We start from the raw sequence: 24,186 nt of genomic DNA, 5'->3' as shown, positions 1-24,186 counted from the left end.
TTCCCTATTACAAAGTTGTATGGAGGTGGGCACTATGATCGGGGCTTGGTCCTGCATGTTAGTGTATAGGCGAGTTACCAATTTTTTCGGGGAAGCCCGAGCTAGTATGTTTTGGAGGGCAAGCAATGTTGGGGTCTCATCAGGGAAACCCTCCCAGAATGACCTGCACGCCGCCCTCAATTTGTGATAGGCGAACAGTTCCTTGAACGGAGCAACTGAACTCTCCTCCACCAACTGTGGGTCTCTGAACGTCCCGTCAGGGTATACATCAGCGAATGTGCGCAGTTGGATACCTCCTAATGATATTTCACCACCGCATTCCTTCAAACAAGGTAGCAGTGGGTTATGTCTTAATGGAATAGCAGGTCCATACAGCAGTGGAAGGCGAGCTCTACGTTGTAATTCACGCCATGCCCATGGTAGGGTGTTAGCTGAGTCAACATCAATAGTGGGTCTTGGGGCTTTTTGGTACAGAGCCACTCCCAAAGGCATAAGAGCTATTGAGTCAATTTCCACCGCCACGTGCGGCTGGTATGGTGTGGGGTAGGCCCAAAAATGTAGGAATTGAGCTTGCGCACATAGTGCATGTAGATGCATGTCCGGGGCTCCCATTCCGCCCTGCCTCAACGGTAAGGTTGATAAAGCCCAGGAAATCCGGGCTTGGCCACCTGCCCACACCAGGGATAGAAGCTGGGATCGCAGGCAATTAAAGAAATGTTTTCTGAGCGGGATCGGGATGTTTGCAAATAATTAAAGAAACTTGGGTAGGATCACCATTTTCGATATGGCCACCTTTCCCGCGATAGAGAGGGGTAATTTCGCCCAGATTGCCACCTTGCTCTCTAGCCAATTGATGGCCCGCCCAAAGTTTAAGGACCAAAAATTCCTGGAGGTTACGACTGACCCATACCCCTACATACTTGACTTCTTCTGCCTCCCAGCGGAGCGGGAATTCCGACTGCACCTCAGGTGTGTTGTCTGTCAAAGGAAAGATTACTGATTTAGCCCATTTTATAGATACTCCAGATAAACTACCGAATTTCACAAATTCACGCTGCAGGGGGTCTAGATTATTGGCGGGGTTTGAGACATATAAGGTGACATCATCCGCATATAGGGAGATTAATAAACTGCGTGTACTAAAGCCTATCCCACGGGCCGTGTGATGTTGTCTTATTCTGGCTGCCAGCGGTTCCATGGCGATAGCAAAGAGTAGAGGAGACAGGGGACAACCCTGTCTCGTTCCTCGTGAGATAACAAAGGAGTCAGAGATCATGCCGTTTACCCTCACCCGTACCGTCGGGTTTGTATAGAGCAGTTGCACTTGAGTAATAAACATCGGACTAAATCCCATGCGCTCTAGTATGTGAAACAGGTATGGCCACTTGAGGGAATCGAACGCCTTCGTGGCGTCTAGGAAGATGGCCGTAGCATGCACAGTAGGGTGGAGATAATGCAGCACTGAGAATATAGTTCTAAGATTATGGGATGTAGAGCGGCCTGGTATGAATCCCGATTGGTCCGGTAGGGCCACCATCGGGAGGAGGGGATGTAGTCGGTCAGCTATAAGTTTAGCTTAGATTTTTACATCTACATTTATTAGGGTAAGGGGCCTATAAGAGTCCAGTTCTTTTTCATCTTTATCTGGCTTCAGTAGCGTCATAATCAAAGCTTCCCTCATTGAGTCTGGAAGTACCCCAAGCTCTAGCGATTCTGCATATACAGCATGTAATCTTGGTGCCAGCTCCTCCACATATGTTTTATAAAATGCCGTGGTAAGGCCATCTGGGCCCGGTGCCTTATTTAATGGTAGTCCCTTTATCACTTTAGCAATATCTTCTATTGTTACTGGGTGGTCCATGTATTTGCGGTGTGCGTCATTAAACCAAACCAGCCCGATTGAGTCTAGGAATTCCTGAAGGTGTTCTGGTACAGTAGTACGTGTGGTGGTGTATAATTTGGAATAGAAATCTCGAAACTCTTGTAAAATCTCAGTTTGCCCTACAACAGCTTGGCCCATCGGATTATGTATTGTGTAAATGTAAGTAGTCGCTTTGGTATTGTTAATAAGTCTGGCTAGGGTACGACTTGGCCTATCACCCTCCCCATATCTTCTGGCTTCAGCCTGTTTACCTAGGAATTTTAGCTCCCTTTGTGCCTCTTCTGCAAAGTCTAACAATTTTGCTTTTAATTCTGCTGCTATCTCGGGATTGGGGTCAATACAGAAAAGGTTTTCAAGTTCTTTTATTCTCCCCTCCAGTGTATCAATAGTGCCCCTGATGGCCTTGAGGACTCCCGCTTGTTTTGCTATACACTTTCCCCGGATGACTGCTTTGAATGCGTCTGATAGCACTGACTCGGTAGATACTGAGCCTGAGTTTAAAGTAAAATAGTCTGTGATGTCGTTCCTAATCTTTAAAGGCCTCATCTAGTAAGGCGTGTGGGGGGAGTCGCCAACTAAAGGCGTGCGTGGGTGAGTCTGGGATTGCCAACTCCAGCAGGCATGGGGCATGAGCAGAGAGTGAGCGAGCCAGGCCACAAACCCCCACCATCCATGTGGCTACATCAGGGGAAACTAGCCAGAAATCTAACCGTGCCCAGGCTGCGTGTTGGCTGAATATACAGGTACCCTCGCGGGTGTCCGGGTGTCGCACTCTCCAGATATCTATCAAGTCTCTTTCCAGCATAATATCCCGAAGAGCCTGGCATGTATGTGGGTGCAATGGTCTAGATGCACCTTTGCTATCCAGGGCATCATTCAACAGCACGTTAAAATCGCCTCCCCAGAACAAGCCATCAAGCTAATTTTGGCCCAAACATCTCTAAAAAAAGTCTGGCGCGTCAGTATTTGGACCATATACTGCCGCCAGTACTACCTGCTTACCATTCAACACCCCATGTAGCACAATATACCTTCCTTCCGGATCAATATGTGCCTGGCGCTCCCTCCAGTCCAGCCCCCTGCGTACAAGCAGTGCCACCCCTCTAGCATAATTTGAATATATAGCAGAGTAAGCAGTCCCCCATCTGCCATGTTTTAGCTTTGTTGAAGGTTGTGAATTGAGATGTGTTTCTTGTAAAAAACAGATGTCTATGTCATGTCTTTGTAAATATGCATGCATTAACCTCGCCTTTCTGCCATCATTCAAGCCCCGGATGTTCCATGTCAGGATCTTAAGTACTTCTTTGGTCACTCCCATCAATATTTTGCCGTTAGAATGTGCCCGCCCTTCGGACAACAGGTAACCAACCTTTTTTTTAGTATGGTGATAGGGAACCTATGCACAGATGACCGATATCTTACCAAACACCCAACTATCTCCAACCACCCTCCACCTACTCCAACCCCCAATCAGGTTGTGTCAAATCCCCCCCATAGTCACGCAGAGCGTGGAACTTAGTAGAAAAATCAAACATTCGGAGTCACCCTTCGGAGGCGCGGCAGCACGCGCATACGCCCCCATTCTCAGAGGGTGGCTGAGAAAATATGGAATTGCTACAGCAAGACCCCAACAGTGCAACATCAATTTATCAGCAGTGCTCGGTTACAAGAAAAGGTCCTACTTTGTTGAGTGGTAGTTCAGTAGCAAGAGGAGGTCCCCTCTTACTAGGTACACAATCAATAGCGTAAAGTCAATAATTAGTTTTCACATACAGAGATTATGCAACTCACGAAGAAGGTTCAACCAACCCAGATGTCCTGTGTCAATTATTGTCGCTCAAGTTGTCGTCTCTGCTGCCTCCCGTAGCGTTTGCCGCTTTTGCCTTTGGGCCGCAGACGTGTTTGGCGAACTTGAGGGCAGATTTAGCGTCGGTAAAGAAATGTGCAGTACCGTCATGGGATACCTTAAGTTTAGCAGGATACAGCAATGAGTATGGAATTTCAGCTTGGAGTAGGGGACGTATCGCCGGGAGGAATTCACTACGGGCTGCCTGTACTAAAGGTGTGAAATCAGGGTAAAATGATATGGTGTTACCTTTGTGTGAGATTCGCCCTTTCTCCCTGGCCAACCGCAATATTAAGTCTCTGTCTTGATAATTTAGTAGTTTAGCCAGAATGGGTCTGGGTGTGCCTCCCACCCGGGGTTTCTGTCCAAGCGCTCTGTGTGCACGTTCCACCGTGAACACAGGAGACAGGTGCGGATCGAAAAGTTCGTGTAGGAGGTCCAATACAAATACTTCCATTTTCGTGATGGCCGTCGTCTCCGGAATTCCGGTGATCCGGACGTTGCTTCTGCGTGAGCGTGCTTCCAAATCATCCGCCTTTGGTCGTATTACTTCTAGTAATTTATCCATGCTTGAAATCTGTTCCTTCGTTTCTTGTTGGAATTCCCGATCCTCGGTTTGACGGTTTTCAAGACAATCCAGTCGTGTTTTGTGAGTGGAGACCTGGGTTTGGACTGATTCGAGCCGAGATGTCAGGGTGTCCAATTTGGAATCAATGTTTTTAAGACTTGTGCGCATTTCCAGCATAAACGATCTAATATCTTCCTCTTGGCCTGCACCAGTTGTATTGCTTCCCGCCGCTTCCTGATCTGGGCCATTTTGTTTTGTTGGACGTTTGTTTTCAAAATTAAGTTTTGGTTGGCTAGTCTCAACTTTGCCCATGGTGATTTAGCAGCAGCTCGCTTCCAGTGCAGCCGAGGACAGTTTATAGCTGTGTTGTACAAGGTCTTTACCCCAAAGTAGGGCCTGGGATTTTTAAGCCAGCAGTGAAATAGGGGGGACCTCCACCTCCTCAGCCAGTTTAGATTGCCGCCAGCAAGGATTCGCAGATCATGCGGCGTTTGCGTCAATCGCACCTTGCTTTCTCAATTTTTCAGCGTCACTGTGGGTGTCTAGGGGCTCCGGGACCCCGCGGCGGTAGGGTTCACTGTGGGCGCCCAGTTAGATGCCAAAAGTCTATTTGCGGGCGTGCCGTTAAGTTATGGACTTACCTTCTTATAAATCGGGATCTCCTCAGCTCGGCTCTACTCAGGCCCCCCCGCTCCAGTCGGCGTAGCCCCAGTCGTCTGAGAAGGTACACCAGCCAGCTCCTCACTCGCAACAGCGGCGTTTCGGTTTGCCTGCGAACCTCCTTGGCAAGTGTAATTCCAGCCCGCCCCGTGTAGAGCACTCAGTTTGTGCGCAAAGTTCAATGCAGAGGGGGAGGAAGGGGTATATGGCACCTCCGTCTGGCGCTGTTTTTCCGCATCTTGCAGGTATCACAGGCTCAGCTAGTGCCGTTGCCCTGGGGTAGAATACAGCAGGCGTACGGCGGTTCTGTTCTCCTTCCCCGCTCTCGGTGTTCGCCTCCCTATAGCCTCAAAATGGCGCCTCTCTGGCCCTGTGTCGACGCATCTCGCAACAGAGCTGAGGGTCCACTAGCTTCCAAACAGCAGGTATTGTGGCGTAGGATCAGAGCGCCCTCTTCTTAAACTGTGCCAGTTTATCAATTGTACAGCTTACTTTAAGTGCGCCGCGGGGATGTCGTCTGGGCCACCATCGGCCCGCGCAGCACCCGGCTCAAGTTTGCAGGCACATCCGGGAAGGAGCCCATAGACCTCGGGCTTCACAGCAGCCACACTCGGGTGTTGCCTCGGACGGTCTCAGGGCGCCGCTCGCTGCAGCCAGAGCTCTGTAACTTCTGTAGCAGGTACCTCTTGGTTTCCGTCACCAAATTTCGTGGAGTTTAAGTCTCACAATCTCTGCATAGTAAGGATTAATTCAGGATTATTGCCTCAGCCGGCGGAGCTCCCTCAAAAGGCGGCCATTTCGCTGCCTGGCTGGCCACGCCCCCCGCCGCTGTTGCTGCTTGATGACGAACTGGGATAAATGCAATGTAACATGATGTAGAAATTGCACTAGATAAGGTGTAACCTTTACCTTATAAATTACCAGTAAAATCAATGTCGGTCACAAATTTGAGGTATTCCATATATACATCTATATAACATTTCCCCTTATCTAGTGTAAGTCCTGTATGTATCCAGTTTCAATAGTCTCAATATTTATAAGGAGTAATGCATATGAGCTTATATTGATCAGTAATCAAGGTGAAAAAAACACACATGTAGTAACACATCCCCAAATATGTTTAAACATCAATTAGTTAGTGCAACTGGCCATTACTATGATGAATGTTTGCACCTAAATTTAAATGACCATCATATACAATGTTAACCAGTGTATGCACTTAACAAAGTAGACATTAAAGAAATCATTTTAGTCAGAAACATTTCTAGGAATCACACAATTGCAAAGAAAAATGAATGCCGTAACTAACTTGGTGAAATACAATTTATGGATATATTCCAATGGGATGAGTCTCTCGATATAATTTAAAAGCCAGATGGCAGTCCATAAAGTTCTAACAAAGTCCTTTGCACTGCTGTGCGGTGGCAAAAATCTTGCCTCCTAATTCACTTACAAGGAAAGGGGCATCTAGGGGCAGATCAGGCACCTCAAAGATCTTACTTGGGGGGGGGGGTTGAAGGGGTGGTCTACGGTTTGGGAGGGGGGTTTACTATTGAGAGGGGTACTTTTGGTTTTATTAGGGGTGGTTTCTGTTTTTGGAGGGGTGGGTTGGGATGTTTTAGGGGTGGGTTGTGGTCTGGAAGGTGTAGTTTTGCTTTTAGTAGGGGTGGATTGGGGTTTGGAAGGAGAAAGGGCAAGAGTAAATAGGCCATCTTCTATGGGAAAATGGGTAGGATGTTCGACAGGGGGGTTGGGTTTGGGAGATAAAGGGAGTGGCACTATTTTCAAACAGTCCCAGGGTCCCTGATCATGGGATATGTGGAAATGCTTGGGATCTTCATTGTGAAACACTTCTTTAACGTAGGGTGAGCACTGGCTTGCCTCCCTGCATATCTGTGAGGCCATGCAGGGGCATGCAGGCTGACTTTGCATTATCTCATTGAGATGGGTTGGAAACCTGCTCCAACAGAGCATCATGAATAGTGATGCTCCAGCAGCGCAGTCATTTGTACATGTAGCCCTTAGTGGCGTAGGCGTTTCAACATGTGCGACGTGTAGGATTGTGTTGCACATTTGCCATATAGTATAGTTCAAGTATGTAGGCCCACACCTACTGCTTATGCACTGCCTAATTCAATACAACACTAATATGGCAACGTATTCCAACATATTTGACTGTTATGAGGTCTGTCATGTGCTTCAGAAGTACTTACCAACCAGTAGGCCATCCCCATATGTCCTATTCTGGAAGCGCTCACTGTTAGTGGAATGACGGAAGATGAAGAAACCATGAGCACTGCCAGGGTATTTTTGCGAGGACATTGATCGAGAGGCCCAGATGGTACATGATTGCTTGCACATTCATTGACAGTGTGTGCCTCCTATTGCGGTACAGGTGTGATGGAGCCACCGAAGGCACAAGTTACACATGTATGCAGCCCATTGCCCCAACAAATGTGGAAATCTATCAATGGCATAAAAGTCTTGCTTGTTTTCCTGTTGTTTCTGCATTATGTTGGGGAACATGAGGTACTGGGGTGAGAGGCTTATGATGGCATCAAGGATGTAGGGTAGGAATGCTGAAAATTATGGCTGGGATACTCCAGCCACTTTGGCTGTGGAGGGTTTTAAAGTTTCAGATGCCAGCATGTGTAGGATAGCCAATTGCTTGGCCTGCAGAGGGATGTTGGTGCACTGCTGCAATGTTGGCTGCAGCCTTGGTAGAATCTGGTGCAGGCGGCAGACAATGGACTCCCACCAGAGCCTGTAATGGGCAATGACGTCCTCCTCCCTGAGGTCAATGAGGGTAATCCTTTGGTGGTATGTCCGCTCCCTTCTCCTGTGTTGTTTCTGTCGTGATGGTGGTGGTAATGGTGGAGGTGGTGGTGGTCTTCTTGGTCCTTCGAGCTGCAGTAGGAGTAGGTACCTGGTGCCATTAAGCTTGCCAGAGTGATTTGAGTATGTTCTGCTTTTAAACTAGTGGACATTCGTCATTTTTAGGGATGGTTTGCAATAGCGGAAAATGTTTGCCTCTATTGGGACTCTTTCGCCACAGTAGTGTCATTTTCCCGAATCGTTGTAAATATGGCAGCATCAGTTTTGCATGACTTTTTAAGGGTGGGACGCCTACCTTGCCTATTATTATCGCTATCTGCCACATCTGAATCTGGCATTGGGAAACTAGTCGCATGAGTGGCAAAAGTGAAGCTAAAGACCTCTAGCATCATTATGTAAATATGACGCCAAAAGAGAGCCACCTCAGCGTAAATAACGGACGCTGCTGCAGCGCTATCTCCGAGTAAATATGCCCCAGGCCCAAAAACACTGGGCCCTTTGTAATTGGACAGGGTGGAATTCCAGCTCGTACCTGGGCCCTATGTTTTTATGCCGATCATCACTTGCATTCTACCTTTTAAGATGCATTCACCTGCTCATAGCCATCCCCATTTTTCTATCCTAAGCAACTTCAGGTAGAAGATTTTGTCATGGTAGAAAAACATAGGTGCTGTTGTTTACCTGATAATGCCTGGGCAACAATTTTGTGAGAATATATAGATGGTTTATGGCACTAAAGACATCTTGAGAGTTTCTTCTTGAAAAGTGTAATTTTTGGAGCAAAGAATATGTGGTAATGCCAAAGAAAAGTAATGGAGACCTAATAAAAGCTTCTAAAAATAAGATCATTTCCAATATTGTGTACCCAATTCTATGAACCACGTACCTGTTTACTAATGTATTTGGGTATTGGGAAGCATCTTTTGGAGCATTTGAGGTCTACAAAAACTCTACTAATGTATAAATAGGCAACATTTAATTAAATGTTTTATCATTATGTTGTTTATGAATGCAATCTCGCATTTCTTTTGACAAGCAAATACTCTTGCAATCAAACATGTATATATTAAACGTGGACTGAGCTTGTCCTCTTTCTCTTGTTACAGCGAAACACAAAATAAATGGTGGAAATGGGCACATCCAAAACACTTATAGTGCGCCCAAAGGACACATACAGGTAGGCACAAATGTGACTATCCTCACTTTATTTCAACTGGCTTTTTTGAAAGTGTATTACCGTGTCTGAATTATTTTATCAAAGACATTCTTCTGTAGAATACTTCCTTCTATGTACTTTTGTAACTCGTTACCTGTGTAGCTAGCCGCTCATGAATATTTAAGATAAATATGCAGCCCTCATTTCTAGCTGATGTGCAGCATGGGAAAAGCAGCCCAGCAGCCTCCTCACGTTTGAAATGTCTCTAGAGTATTTTTCTCGGGTGTTAAACCCATGCAGAGAACAGCAAGAGACACATTGCTCCATGCAGTGCTACGCTACCCCTTTCCTTGCAATACACCTGGTGTAGCAACCTATACCTGATACATTGGTACTAAATTAATACATTCTCGTTATCTTACTGCGCAACTGCAACATACAAGGAAACTGTATACGCACAGTCCCTTCAGGGTTCCCGTACTAATACCCATTGGAAATATGCAAATGTGCAGCTGTGGTGATTTTAGCATAATTATAGATTCGCCGCATTTGCTACATAAATCATCATCTGACGCATAATCAGCAGATTTAAAAAGAATGGTTTCTAGGTCCAACGGTTCAAAAGTTACTACAAATGCAGCATCACATGTTGTTGCACAGTGGGATCCCTTTGACAGCGCTGAACTGGTCACCTTTCAGATGTTCATTGCTATATGTGGATATTAAACTGGTACAGATGATGTGAAGCCAATGCAAAGACAGTTTTGCCAAGTTTAAAAATGACGAAATAATGAAGTAATACTATCACAAAATGAGCCACATAATATGCATATTCTTGCCGAATAATTTAGTCAACTCTGCTGCATAATTTGGCCCTCTCCTGCTGTATAATTCTAGTGGCCATGCTTATACTATAAGCAGCTGGAGCTATTTGACCATTTCAGTGCCGAGGGTTTTCACGCCATACTCGAGAGCCTTTTTTGTGATATTGAGGAGAGTTTGTGATTTTGCCTCGATAACGTTTTCCCCCAGAAGATATCCAGACTAAATGTGCGTAATTTTTAGTCTTGGTACAAACTATCTTGTCATAAATATATTTAAAATAAGCATAAAGAAGTTTAGAGAGGGAGTGGACGTATGTCCAGCCCTTATCAGTCATTGCCTTTCATGTGTTTTCCATGGTTTGCCATTGTTTTTTTGATGGGTTATCTTTTAAGACTAAGGTGCTTAAAGAATGATTACATCAAGTAACCCTTTTATTAAAATGCAACATGTGTTGCTTTACTCAGTCAATATTGTTTGTATTTACTTTGCTGAAATGTGACATTTTATTTGTTGACTTTTGACTTTACTGCTTGCTTTTTTGGATGCCTAATCAATGAGCGAATTTGTATAGCGTGCTACTCACCCGCTAGGGTCTCAAGGCGCGGGGGGGAGGGGGAGTTGCTACTGCTCGAACAGCCAGGTCTTGAGTTGTTTCCTGAAGGAGAGATAGTCCTGGGTCCGCCGTAGGTGGGTGGGGAGGGAGTTCCATGTCTTGGCCGCCAGGTAGGAGAAGGATCTTCCTCCGGCGGTGGTTCTGCGAATTCGTGGGACGGTGGTGAGGGCGAGGCTGGCGGAACGGAGCTGGCGGGTGGGTGTGTGGAATGTCAGGCGGCTGTTGAGGTATTTGGGGCCCATGTCGTGGAGAGCCTTGTGTACGTGGGTGAGGAGTCTGAACGTGATCCTCTTGCTGACGGGGAGCCAGTGCAGGTCTCTCAGATGGGCAGAGATGTGGCTGTGACGGGGGATGTACAGGATGAGTCGTGCAGAAGCGTTCTGTATCCGTTGGAGTCTTTTCTGGAGTTTGGCTGTGGTGCCAGCGTAGAGGGTGTTCCCGTAGTCCAGTCGGCTGGTGACGAGGGCCTGGGTGACCATCTTCCTGGTTTCGGTGGGGATCCACCGGAAGATCTTTCGGAGCATGCGCAGGGTGTTGAAACAGGATGACGAGACGGCGTTGACTTGCTTTGTCATCGTGAGGGAGGAGTCCAGGATGAAGCCCAGGGTGCATGCATGGTCCGTTGGCTTGGGGGCGGTGCCCAGGGCAGGGGGCCACCAGGAGTCGTCCCAGGCAGAGGGGGATGGTCCCAGGATGAGGACTTCCGTATTGTCTGAGTTCAGTTTCAGGCGGCTGAGCTTCATCAATTCCGCGACGTCTTTCATTCCTTCCTGGAGGCTTCGTCTGGCGGTGGTGGGGTCGTTAGTGAGGGAGAGGATCAGCTGGGTGTCGTCAGCATAGGAGATGATGTTTAGGTTGTGTTGGCGTGCGATGGCTGCGAGGGGGCTCATGTAGACGTTGAAGAGGGTGGGGCTGAGCGAGGAAGCTTGCCGAACGCCGTAGATGACTTCGGTGGCCGCGGATCGGAACGGAGAGAGGCGGACTTTCTGGGTTCTTCCGGTGAGGAACGAGATGATCCACTCCAGGGCCGTTCCTTCGATTCCGGTGTTGCTGTGGAGCGACCGGCTCTGGAGCAGGGTCAAGTGCCTAATGCTGACATAAAATTAAATTACAGTGCCCTTCACTAACCAACCTTGCACATGTTTTAGTTTGCTAGTATAATAACATTTTGGACTTACAGCTTTTTTGTTCACAAAGTAAAGATGTTCAGGTAGCAGGCTCTCTCAAAGAAAAAACAAACGTAGCAGGCCCATTGACAAAAGTATCTACTGTGCAATGTCTTTGAAATTCATCATAACGCTTCTCTTTGAAAATACAGAATAACTTGAATGCACTACATTGACCTTCGCCAGTGAGACCACAACTCCCAGCAGCCTGTGGTACTGGGAGTAGGACAGTCTTTTCTTTCCAGCCGTTCCTGCTGTTGGCCCCTATTTAGAGGGCACACACTTCACTTTGCGGGACTACCTTGACCCTCCCTAAAGTGACCACAACTCCCAGAAGCCTCTGCTCCTGGGAGCGGGCAGCCTTGTTCTTCCCACTGTTCCCAATGTGGGCCCTTACTTAGAGGGCACCGCCCCCACTTCTTGGGACTACATTGACCCTCCCCAGTGAGACCCCAACTCCCAGAGCAGCCTCCGCTACTGAAAGTAGGACTTCCTTGTTTTTTCCGCCATTCCTGATGTGGGCCCCTATGTAGAGGGCATTCCGCTTCGTGGGCCCGAAGGAGACTGGGCTGGGCCACCCCTCTATCACCTGACTCGAAGCCAAGGTATTGTGCCCCCTGTCCCTGTGCTTCTGGTGCACCTGTCCCTGCGTTGCCTGCTGTCCCTTTCCCTATGCTGGTGCATTTCCTGTCCCTGAGCTGCCTACTGTCCCTGCGCTGCCTGCTGTCCCTGTGTTGCATGCTGTTCCCATGCTGCTTCTGTCCCTATCCTGCCTGCTGTCCCTGCGCTGCCCACACCAGACCCCTGCCTGGCACCCTGGACCACTAAGACCACCCACTAGAACCTCTGATGGAGACCGTCGCAGACACTGCCAACGCACCGATGACTAGACACAACCCCCAACACCAGGACCCCTGGCCTTCCCACCCCCCAACGATACACCATCAAGGAACTCCTGGACATTGACCCCAGATGCCAAAACAGCTGCAGCTCCTCCTCCCCATGATCCACCAAAGGGCCCTTCACTTGCAGATACGGCCACTTCTCCTGCGACACAACCTATGAAAGACCTTGCACCTCTTCTGTCCACAACACCATGAACACCCCGCAACCGCTCCACTGTATCCTGCTCAAAACCTGCTCACTCTGCAAACACCTCACAGAAATCTGGGGCACCATCACCACACTATCCACGGATGTTGCCTTCATCACCGAAAAGTGGCTTAACCCCTCCTTGAACCCCACCATCACCACTGCTACTCCCAAAGGCTACAAAATGATACACTGAGACTGCACCACCAAATAAGGCGCCTGTATCGCCATCATCTTCAAGAAAACCGTCAGAGGCACCACAGTGCTAGAAGTCAGATTCGACTCCACTACAACGGAGGTCTCCTTGCTGTGAGCGTATCTCCATAATATGAACTCAAGAATCAAATATGTTAAAGAATCCACTGTCGCTATACACAGAGACACCGAGATCCTTAAGACCCAGGTCTGTGAACTACAAGTCACGAGTAGAATAATGCAAATCCGTCTAGAAGGCTGTTAAAGGAGATCTAGATGCACCAGTGTGTGCATTCTGGGGGCCTCAGAATAAGCAGAAGGACTGGCAGTTGACCTATTTGTTGAAGATCTTATCCTTAAGGAGCTCCAACCTTGCTGACTCTCTAAATAATGTTCCGGGCAGTCGCCCCAAACCAGGGTCCCCCATTTGTCCGACCAGTGCCCGCATCATCTACTTTCGTGACCGAGATGCGATACTACACATTGCATGTAGTGCTCAACTAATAACGTATGAAAATGCAAAAATAACCTTTTTTCCTGATTTCACACTTAAGGTCCGGCGACAATGTCGCAGTTTCTCAAAGAAAAAGAGCTTTTAGAGACAAGGTAATCAAATACTCCATCCTTTTTCCTGCAAAGTGATGTGTGGAATCTAGAGGAATTAAAGGAATCTGAAGGACTCCCAAGCCTCCCGAGGAGGCTTGGGAGGGGCTAGAGGGATGGCGAACAGTGGGAGGCAATGGATTCCGTGAAGGCCGGAAATGGCAAGAATGAACCCCATAAAAGTTAACTGAATGAACTGTGAGAGAATCATACCGCTATGGGACGGAATCACGGAATCACTACAGTTATATAAATAACCATGTCTTTTCTTTTTAAATATCCAGTTTGGCAAGGCGTTATAACCTAACGGCCTCCCTATAGAACTATACACGGTCAGTGCATCCATTATAACACCCTATTTGTTAACAATGTATATGAAAAGCCAAGCCAGGGGTCTCCTCCCAGAGGATCAGAGATTGGCATTAATTATAGTAATTCAGAAACAGGGTAAACCACCAGATCAATATTCTTCCTATAGACCCATCTCCCTCCTCAACGCAGAGGCGAAAATCCTGGCTAAGCTTCTGGCATCCTGACTTATCCAAATAATTACTAAATTAGTACACCATGATTAATCAGACTTTATTCCTGGCTGAAATACAGCCCTTAGTTTATGGCAGCTCCACAAAGTGTTAGGCCATGCTGGGTGAATTCAAGAAGATGCAAAGTTCCAGTCACTTGATGCCCACATGGCCTTCGATATGATTGAATGCCCATATCTATTTGCTGTTTTGGAGCGAATATGCTTCGGTCTCAAGATTTTGTCATGGCAGCGACTCCTATACTCTCTAAACCTTTGACCCACGTGGTTAATGGTCAGACCTCTGGGGTGTTTCCCTTGCAACATGGGACCATGGAGGGATGCCCTCCCTCACCACTTATTTTTACATTGAACCTTGAGCCGTTAGCTGTTTGGGTGTGGATGGACCCACTAACACACAGCATGCAATAGACGGTGGATTGGAAGGATAGGATAACTGTCTACACGGATGACATCCTGTTATACCTAGCTACTCCGAAATCCTCCATCAATAGAATTTGACATATTTTCACTAATTTCAGCAAATACTCTGGATAAACCATTAATTGCTCCAAGTGCACAGTGTATGTGCTCTACGGTAAACTGCCAGCCTTACCGCCCAACTGTAAGGACAATGTAGTCACAGATGGATTCCGTTATCTAGGTATCTTTGTCACAACTGACCAGTCCAATTTAATGCTCAAAATCGTTTAAGTCCCCTTGCTTAGGCTTAGAAGTGATATCCATCTTTGGAGAGCACTACTCAGCAGAGCAGCATTATTCAGAATGATGGCATAACCACGGTTTCAATGCATTCTGGAAAATATGATATTTCCCATCACTGTGCACTATTTTAAAACTATAGGGAGTGAAATCAGGACCCTGCTTTGGGATGGAGGGGCCCCTCGTATCGCCCTAACTAAATTAACAAGAGACTGGCATGTTGGGGGTATAGAACTACCCAATATCAAAAATTACATTTGGGCGACACACCTGGGAGTGATTAACCAATGGGTTCACCAGTCCATCAACAACTAAGCCTGGCAGGATACCTACGTGCACTTTATACCGACCCAGAATTTTGGAATTTAGCACTTAAGGAATTGGGTTGAGGGAGGTAAAATTTCTCAAGCCACTCCACTTTCGGATTCTGAGAGACTGGATACCCTACGTGACAGACCAGGATTCAATAAATGGTACCTAATTGGTACCTCTAAGGTGGGGGATCTTTGGTCATATGGGAGAGTAGTCCCATTTGAACCGGCAAAGTAAACCTTTTCCCAGGCCTAAACCTTCCTTTTTAATACTTATACATCACGCCCATAGTATGCCCTAACTACTCCTAAGGCACGGTGCATGGTATTTGAAAAGTAGGACATGTGTATTACGTTTTGCTCCTAAACTCGGTTTTCACTATTTTAAGGCTATTTCTCCCATACTCTAACGCTGGGTTACCTTATTACACTTATTAAGTGATAACTTCAGTTTGGGAACAGATCGAAAAATGCTTCTTCCACTCAAATGTATTGTAATTTAATTTCCTCTTTAATTGCATAATCTGATTTTGAATTACAATTCTGAAAATGCCTTTTTTAGAAAATTGGCATTTTTCTGTCTAAACCAAACTTGCCTTTCCACCAGTGTCCATGGTCCCATTACTAACTCTTCTGTGTGGTTCAGTGTATTCCTTCCAGACATGGGGATAAATGGCCTTTGGTGTGGAGCAGGGGGTTTCTCTCCTAATCAGTATGTCCTGAGGGGTGGTACTAAGCCTTCCTGGGATTCAAAGAGTAACATCAGGCTTAACCACTCCTTCCTGACTTCTGAGGGCTCCCTGTCATGTCACTGGCACATGCGGTTTATACCTAGGTCTGCCTGTCCTTTGTTTCCCTAGACAGTTTGGAGTCAAACCCAGGATAGGGAGGTTAGACAAAGGGGGCATCCCCCACCCGCAGACTGGCACTGGGAATACAAATGGCACCTTCTGAACCTGAACACTCCTGAACCTGTGGAGATTCAGAAGGACTGACATGCAGTCTGAAGAAGGTAGACTGGACCTGCTTGCCTTGATCCCAGACTATCAAAAGTGACTCCTAGGGACAGTTGGCTGTCCTTCTGTTTTAGCTACCGGGACAAAAGACACTTCCAGAGGCCTTCCTTGCAACTGACCAGCACCAACTGGACCTGCCTGAACCCTGCTGCTTGCCTCTCCTGGAGTGAGTTCTGATCCCCAAGAGGTGCCCCTCAGGTCCTGGGCTCTTTGCACCCACAACAACTGCCAACGTGAACCTCCAGTGGGGCCTCCACTTTGCACTCACAGCGACAACCACGACGAATTGGCAGTAAAAAGCATTGTAAAGTGCTGAATGACCCCCTCACCATGGCAGAATACTCTCATGGCAAGGGGGGCATTTTTTTTCCATTTTGAAAAATAAAATACTACTTTGGGATTTTTTTTTGAAAATAAAACAAATTGTAAGTTTTACATATGGCTCCTTCATATTGAAAGAACCATCCGTCAAACTAACAATGCACTTGCATGAACCGCCATGACGGTGGTTCCTGTCAATGTTTGGATTGTCTGCTTGGCCAGCGGTCATTTCAAATTTTGGGAGGCGGCACCTCTATCAGGGAGAAGGAGTAATTTACTCCGTTGCCCTGGTGGAAAAATGGACTGCCCGCCCAAATATAAATCAGACTCTCAGTTCCCAGGAACTGCAGTCACACATCTTCCTGCCTTCTGGACTGAAAAGCCTGATATGTTGTAACACAAATGTTGCTATGACCTGAAGTTCAATCAATCATTCAATAAATAGCCTAGGCAGTTCCCAGGAACATAACGTGAAATTACACCCTATGATTAGATTTTAAAGTACTAAAACATTATAGTCATTTAAGCTGACAGAAAAAAGAAATTCAAATCCTTTCATTGACAATACGCCTCAAAATCCCTCCCTTGTAAGTTTAATATATAGGCCAACATTCCGTTTTTCCTCAGTGTAGCCTTCAACAAGTTACTGACTGAAAAACACATATATTTTAAGTTTAGCAACTGCAAATTCGGAAAGGCCCGTCTTCAGCTTTTGTGACCTATCAAGATCAATATGAGATACATAGAAAGTGCCTTAAAAAGAGAGAAAAGTGACAATAACATAAGTGGTATACACATCTAAACAAAAGTTTAGTCACAGGAGCACAGTATTGTATTGTGTTGGCATCTGGCACCCTCATCTTATGGAAGCTTAGCAAACCTGCAAAAATACTGAATCTCAAACAATTCAGTGTAGTTCTGACTTAAGCAATATGGCTCTATAGCTGTGACAGGTTTCATACTAATAAAGATCCCATGTCTCTCTCATCCTCACCTCAGGCAAGTACATTTCAACATTTCTTTAATGATTTAACAAGAAAGAGAGGGTTCCCAAACACTTTTTCCCCCCATGCAATTTTCTTAGGAAAAATTAGACAATGATACAGACAAAACAGCTGAACTTAATTACACCACTTTTGGCAGAGACTTAGATATTTACTCAGAAAGCATGATTTTTGTGATTTGGTGTAAATCTGTTTAGATGTTTTGGAGAAATGTAGTTTCAAAAGAATAGCAGCATCTAGTGTTGCAGGAGTCCTGCAGGAAAATAAAGCGTTATGATTGGCTGGTCCCGTGGGACTTCCACTAGACTGGTGAGAAATGTTGCTGCTGCCATTATTACAGGACTGGGGACTCCGTTCCTGAGTCCTGAAAATAAAATTAAAAAAAAAATCGGACAGGGTATCGATACCCTGAGCCCCAAGCCCTTGTTGGTGGGTCTCTGGTGAATTAGTAAAATACTACGTATATCTCCATTTTAGCCTTTGGTTTTTTAAGTGAATGTATATCTGCAGATGTGCAGAGTGTAATACGCCACCTTTGTTGAATGTGGGGAATGGCCATGTCTCAAAAGAAGTGAAACAACCAATGAATCACAAAGCCGATCCCCTAGCAAGAAATAGAATATTATTTGCTTCCAATCTCTATATATGACTTTATACGTTTGTATTTTTGCATGTGTCCTTGTTTTAATGATAGATGTTTAACTAAAACCAGGGTGCATGAAGTTCAATTTGCATAGTATAGTAAAATAACATTAATAAGGTGGCAATCCTCAAACAAGTTATTACAAAAAGAACAATTGTTGGAAAAAATGCAGAACAATGTCATACATTCACCCCAGTACAGAGATCTTAGCCTAAATCCATGTTTTGTTTGCTCACCATGTGAGTCCAGTTTGAAACCAGCCATTTGCAAATCAGTCTTGATCCTGCACCCAATGGGAACAGTCTAGCTTGAAAAGCCACGCCATGTCCTCCATGGACTGGAAACAAGTATCCTAGGACCGGTTTCTGGGTTTCACCCCTCATCAGCCAGGATTTCTTGACTCCAGTGGCATGGAGAGCACAGGAGCCACTTCTAGGCATTTCCGTCCCACTCAGGTGACAAATGCAAAAAAAAACAAGTGATGGCCAGAATCCAGAACAATGTCATACATTCACCCCAGTACAGTGATCTGGCCCTAAATCCATTGTTTTTTTGCTCACCGTGCCAGTCCAGTTTGAACCCAGCCATATGCAAATCAGTCTTGACCCTGCGCCCAATGGGAAAAGTCCAGCCCGAACTGCCAAGCCAGGTCCTCCCTGGGCTGGAAACACGTATTCTAGGACTGGTTTCGGGGTTTCACTCCTCATCAGCCAGGATAGCTTGACTCCAGTGGTATGAAGAGCACAGGACCCACGCCAGGGCATACCCGTCCCACTCGGGGTGACAAATGCAAAAAGAACAATTTATGAACAGAATGCAGAACAATGTCATACATTCACCCCAGTACAGAGATCTGGGGATAAATCCATTGTTTTTTTGTTCACCATGTCAGTCCAGTTTGAACCTAGCCATATGCAAATCTGTCTTCACCCTGCGTCCTAGGATGCTTGTTTCCGGTCCAGGGAGGACCTGGCTTGGCAGCTTGGGCTGGATCGTTCCCATGAGGAACAGGGTCAAGACTGATTTGCATATGGCCAGGTCTAAACTTGGGTGGCATGGAGAGCAAAAGAATTATGGATTTAACCCAGATCTCTTGACTGGGGTGAATGTTTTGTTTTGTTCTGCATGGCGTCCATCAATTGTGTGTCTTTTTCTTTTTCGCCCTAAGTGCGCTGGGTATGCCCAGACGTGGGTCCCGGGCTCACTGTGCCACATATATTCAAGCTATCCTGGCTGATGATGGGTAAATCCCCGAACCGGTCCTTCAATGCATGTTAACTGTCCAGGGTGGGCCTGGCTTGGCAGTTCCGGCTGGACTGTTCCCATGAGGCACAGGGTCAAGACTGATTTGCATATGGCCAGGTCTAAACTTGGGTGGCATGGTGAGCAAAAGAATGATGGATTTAACCCAGATCTCTTGACTGGGGGTGAATGTTTAGATGTGTTCTGCATTCCGTCCATCAATTGTGTGTCTTTTGCTTTCTCAAACTAGTTGTTGCCTGGTCTACATTCGATGTCTGCTCAATTTTTTTTTTACCAATATGGCTACACAGTCTACAGATCCCACAATACTTAGACTTCCCAAGTGGAATGGCTTCATGACTGCAGCAGTTCCTATCTAAGTCCCAAAAGATCTGAATCTTGGGGATACTTACTGGGTGGGGTCAGTAGATTATGGTGGATGGAGGTGAACTGGAGTCCTTGACTTTCAATCCCACTCCGGCACCATGGTAGAGGAGGATGACTCAAGGAGGCTTCTGAAGAGTCTCTTGGAGTTTTTCTGAGTCATTTGCGACATCTCGGAACTAAGGACCTCAGGAGTGGCAGAGACAGTGGACTACGAAAGAAACTGAATGAACTGATCCTGACAGGCTCTTCATGCTGATATTGTGAACATCACCTGTTTTATCTTCTAAAGAATCAAACGTGATCATACCTCGTTCACTCTCTGGCCAGTGTTCCCCACACTCCTGAGTCAACTGTGTTATCATCTGGGGAGCCAGGCAGGTTAGATCTTCTCCTTTTTGGAGGAAGGGGGACAAGGGATGAGGTCAGGTAGTGGATCATCCATATGTGTGGCTTTCCATGGGGGGTGCCTTATTATGCTGTGAATGGCAGCACCCCTATTTCATGTTTAAAAACTATGATAATAAAAGAAAGGAGAAAAGGAGGAAAATGATGGTCGTAGTTAAGGCTCCAATAGAGACTTTTAGTGCCAGAGTCAGCTTATGAAAGGAAAAAGGAAATGCCATACCACAGGAAAACTGTGGTCAGCCAGGGGAGAGGGCATCACGAGAAAGGACTTTTGAAACCTTGGGGCCTCCCTGGCACAGGTAATGAAAGGGGAGAAATAAATTGAGTCCTAGCTCAATAGTGGCTTCTACTGCTCAATTAATGGCTCAGTGGCATAGGAAGGGTGGGGCGGTCAGCCCCTGGTGGCACCAGTTTTGAGGGTGGCAGCCCCACTCAATCTTTCCTGTGGCTGCCACGGGGCAGAGGCCGCAGGAATCGCCAGTACCCCCGCTCTTGAATACACCCACCGCGGGCAGCTAACACAGGGGCCACCTTGGGCGACACAAGGTCTAGCTACGCCACTGCTATCGCTGGGACATTCAAATGACTCTGCCACAAGCTAGGTGTCAGGAGCAAACATCTGATATAGATGCCTTAAGAACAGTACACCTGTGTGTTACATTTTAAAAGTGGTGGGGCAGAATACTTAAGTTTAATATAGAGTTTGAGCGAGCAAGAATCAAACATACGAGGACAGCGTGGGTAAGGGAGTTCTTCATCCGTAAAAATTTCGAGAAAAAAATGGGTGAAAATTATGCATTTTCAGCATATCGTTCAAGAAAGCCTGCTGCAATTTTAAAAAAAAGATGAGAATGGGCTCATGAAGAGGCACCATTCTCCCATCCCTCACTGACACATCACTCACCTTTTACTCACACAAACAGTTGGTTCCTCTTACCTTGTACTCACAAACACACACTACTTTACTCGCTCAATACTCACAGAAGCATACCACTCACCCTGCACTCAAAAGAGCATACCAGTCCTCCAGTGCATTCACACCTCTCATCCCGCACTCTGAAAGCACATTACTCCACCAATATACTCATCCAGTCACACAGCTTAGTCTGGGCTCACACAGGCACACCATTCACAAATCTCACAAAGACACACTTCACCCAACACTCAGAGTCTTACCATTACTCATCCTGCATTCATACATGCACACCACTCACCTCCACTCATACAGTTAACCAACTGAGCCTGCATTTATACAGGCACATCACTCACTAGTCACCTTGCACCCACACACAGATCCCAGGCTGCAGCAGCACTAACCCTCTCTGCCCCCACCCACTCAAGCAGAGTCCAATGAGAGGACTCTTCCTGCCTTGTGCAGGGAAGAGGTGCTGCCTCAACAGGTATAAAAATTAGGAAAATCGCTGAAAACTAGCATTTTCCCCCCAGTATATACCTCAAACAGCAAAAAGAAGAAAACACTTTAAAGTGTAAGTCAAATATGAAACCAAAGCACTCTCAACAATTTATGTACAAGAAGTGTAATGTCAAAACAGTACGGAATTTTTATTCAAACATAGCTCCTTATTTATTACAACATATATCTAACAGTATATATCTGACAGTTTGATTTTGCGGAAACATGGTTGTTACATATGATTGTCAGACTTGTATTCTTCAGAAAAACACACAGCCAACACCTGTTTCGTCGCTTCTTGACTTTTTAAATGCTGTAGAATATTAGCAAAAAAAAGTAACTAAAAGAGGCATTAACTATTAATATCAAAAGTGCACACTTGGATGTTTGGATCTCCTTTGAAATATCTCAAACTTATCACGCAACTACATTTTTTCTTAGCATGTAACACTTTTCTGCACTTTCTCAAATCTTTTTGGTTTTAAGCACCTATTGGGAAATATTATTTTTCTCACACAGTTTTAGGTCATGTTTCCACTCCTCTTTTGACATTAATAGTTACTGCTTTGTTTAATTTATTTTTTTTGTTAATATTCTACAGCCTTGAAAAAGTCACGAAGTGATGAAGCGCGTGTTGGCTGTGTGTTTTCTGAAGAATATAAGTCTGATAATCATATGTAACAATCGCTCGTTTCTGAAAAATCGAATTGTCAGATATATATTGTTAGATATATGTTGTAATAAATAAGGGACTATGTGTGCATAAAAAGTTCGTACTGTTTGGACATTACACTTCTTGTATACAAATGCTTGAGGGTGCTTTGGTTTCATATTTGGCTCACTTTTTTGTCAGTGTATACTTGCACCTTTGGTAGCAGGGCTCATAAACCGTTACAGCACCTCACTAATATTAGTTTTTTCTCCCAACTAATAGTTTTCCAATAATACATTATGTTGCTTTCACGCAAAGTGCAATGATCGGTGCCACTGCTACCTAACTGTTTATTGCACTTTAAAGTGTCCTGAAAGATTGCTGTAATGATCCCTGATTGAGTCAACAAAATCAGAAAGGTCACTTTACAAATGAATTAAAAGGACTTTACATGAAGTTCTTTCAGTTTTGCATCCAAGCTTTTGCCGACACTAAAAAAACATTAACAAATGTCAGGTATTTTCACCTACCTGATGTGGACATCCAGCTCTCCCACGTGGCAGACAGCAGATCAATAGGATGCAGCCAGGGTCCAATTCAGCATCCATCAATGTATGGGCTCTTCATGGTACTTTGGTAAAGAGTACGACTCCAGGTCTCCTGGTGAGGACATATCATGAGAGGCACAGTGTGCGTCTAACTACAGACAGACCAGCTTCTTTGAAAATAGATCATAAACGCTTTCCCAGTGAAACACTGCACTCAGACCGTATTGAGGCCCAATCAAATCATATGAGGGTAAGTAGGAGAATAATTCTAAGCCATTTAAGTAGAAAAAAATTAATTTGGCGATTATGTTAACTGTGCTTTTTCACCAAATTTGTATTGGTTTTCTAATCAGTGTTATACACATATTAATTGTATACATCCATTCCCATTTCTCCTATCATTGTAGGATTCATCCAATAAGCTTATGTATAAAGTTAATAATGATAACACACTTTAAAACAATTACTTAACGTGGAAATAGAGAGTTTGATACACTACAACATGTCTGAGAAGGTCACATCCAAATTAATTATAGCTGATTTTGGGCTTGTGGGCTGCTCGGGTGCCTGGATATCGCTATTGTCCTAAACCATGGCAGCGCTGTCTGAGCTTATAACTCTAAATGTGTGTACTTAAGAGAGCTTGTTCTTGCTTACATTTTATGGAGGTCTGTAATCTGATTTGGGGTCATGTTTCCGTAGTATCACATCCGAATTGATGGCATCTTTCGTTCTACCTGTTTTATTCCACAGCCGACGATTTATTTCATCCACTGGCCAGACCAATTTGTGTAACTCAGTTTTCCAGATCATATACAGGATCGGTAGAGTGCCTTACGGTTAAATGATATTGCGCTCGAAGGGCCTGATTTACAAAGGTAAACTGAGATGAAAGTCAGTCTAACTTTACAGCTTTCGGTATTGACGAAGCACATTTATAAGTAGTAAAGTTAGACTTTCGTCTCAGTTTAACAAAACGTAAATGCCCTTTGTGAATACCGAAAGTCGTAAAGTTAAACTCTCATCTCAGTTTAGCTTCGTGAATGGGGACCTTAGCCAATAGGAGGAACAGGTCCACATTGATAGGCCATGTTGGCCAGATTGTAATGTCAAAATGGAGATTCAAAAAATATGTTGTGAAAAAAAGTTTCAAATATATTCCCAGATGTTTTTGAGGTTTGCACTAGTTAGTGAGACGATCGGATTTAATAATAGTGAAAAGCTCAGAGTGTATAGCCAAGCCTGATGACCTCTATTTTAGAAGTGTGGTTAATCATCCTTCTCATGAGAAAATACCATTAGTGAGAGAGCTTGGAAAACAGTATCAGGTAGATTTGGTAGTGAATTAGAAAATCAAAAGTATAAAAGTGGAAAGATAAATGTGTTCAACCTGAGGGAAAATGAGAATCTGTGTGTGTGTCGCTTTGAATGTCATAGAGGAAAGCCTCAATTCTCATAAGTTGTTAGCTGTGAAAAGGGAAGAAACTGAATAATTGAGCATATCCCTAAGGTATGTGTTGCTATCATATTATAGTCATAATTCATTCATTTAAATCTTT

General features: G+C 45.3%; 1 protein-coding gene across 4 annotated transcripts in view; it reads left to right on the top strand.

Moving 5' to 3' along the window:
- The window catches only part of ABI3BP (ABI family member 3 binding protein), a 2,192,437-nt gene that overhangs the window by 984,703 nt on the left and 1,183,548 nt on the right, over positions 1 to 24,186 (top strand). For all 4 annotated transcript variants that reach the window (XM_078657771.1, XM_078657774.1, XM_078657775.1 and 1 more), the window contains exon 6: positions 8,898 to 8,968. In XM_078657771.1, coding sequence (XP_078513897.1) covers positions 8,898 to 8,968 — 71 coding nt within the window. The remainder of the gene's footprint in view (positions 1 to 8,897; positions 8,969 to 24,186) is intronic.

Source organism: Lissotriton helveticus, chromosome 8, assembly GCF_964261635.1.
Source record: "Lissotriton helveticus chromosome 8, aLisHel1.1, whole genome shotgun sequence".
Classification (NCBI taxonomy): Eukaryota; Metazoa; Chordata; class Amphibia; order Caudata; family Salamandridae; genus Lissotriton; species Lissotriton helveticus.
Note: the sequence above shows the minus strand (reverse complement) of the source record. Positions and strands in the feature narration are given on the sequence as shown.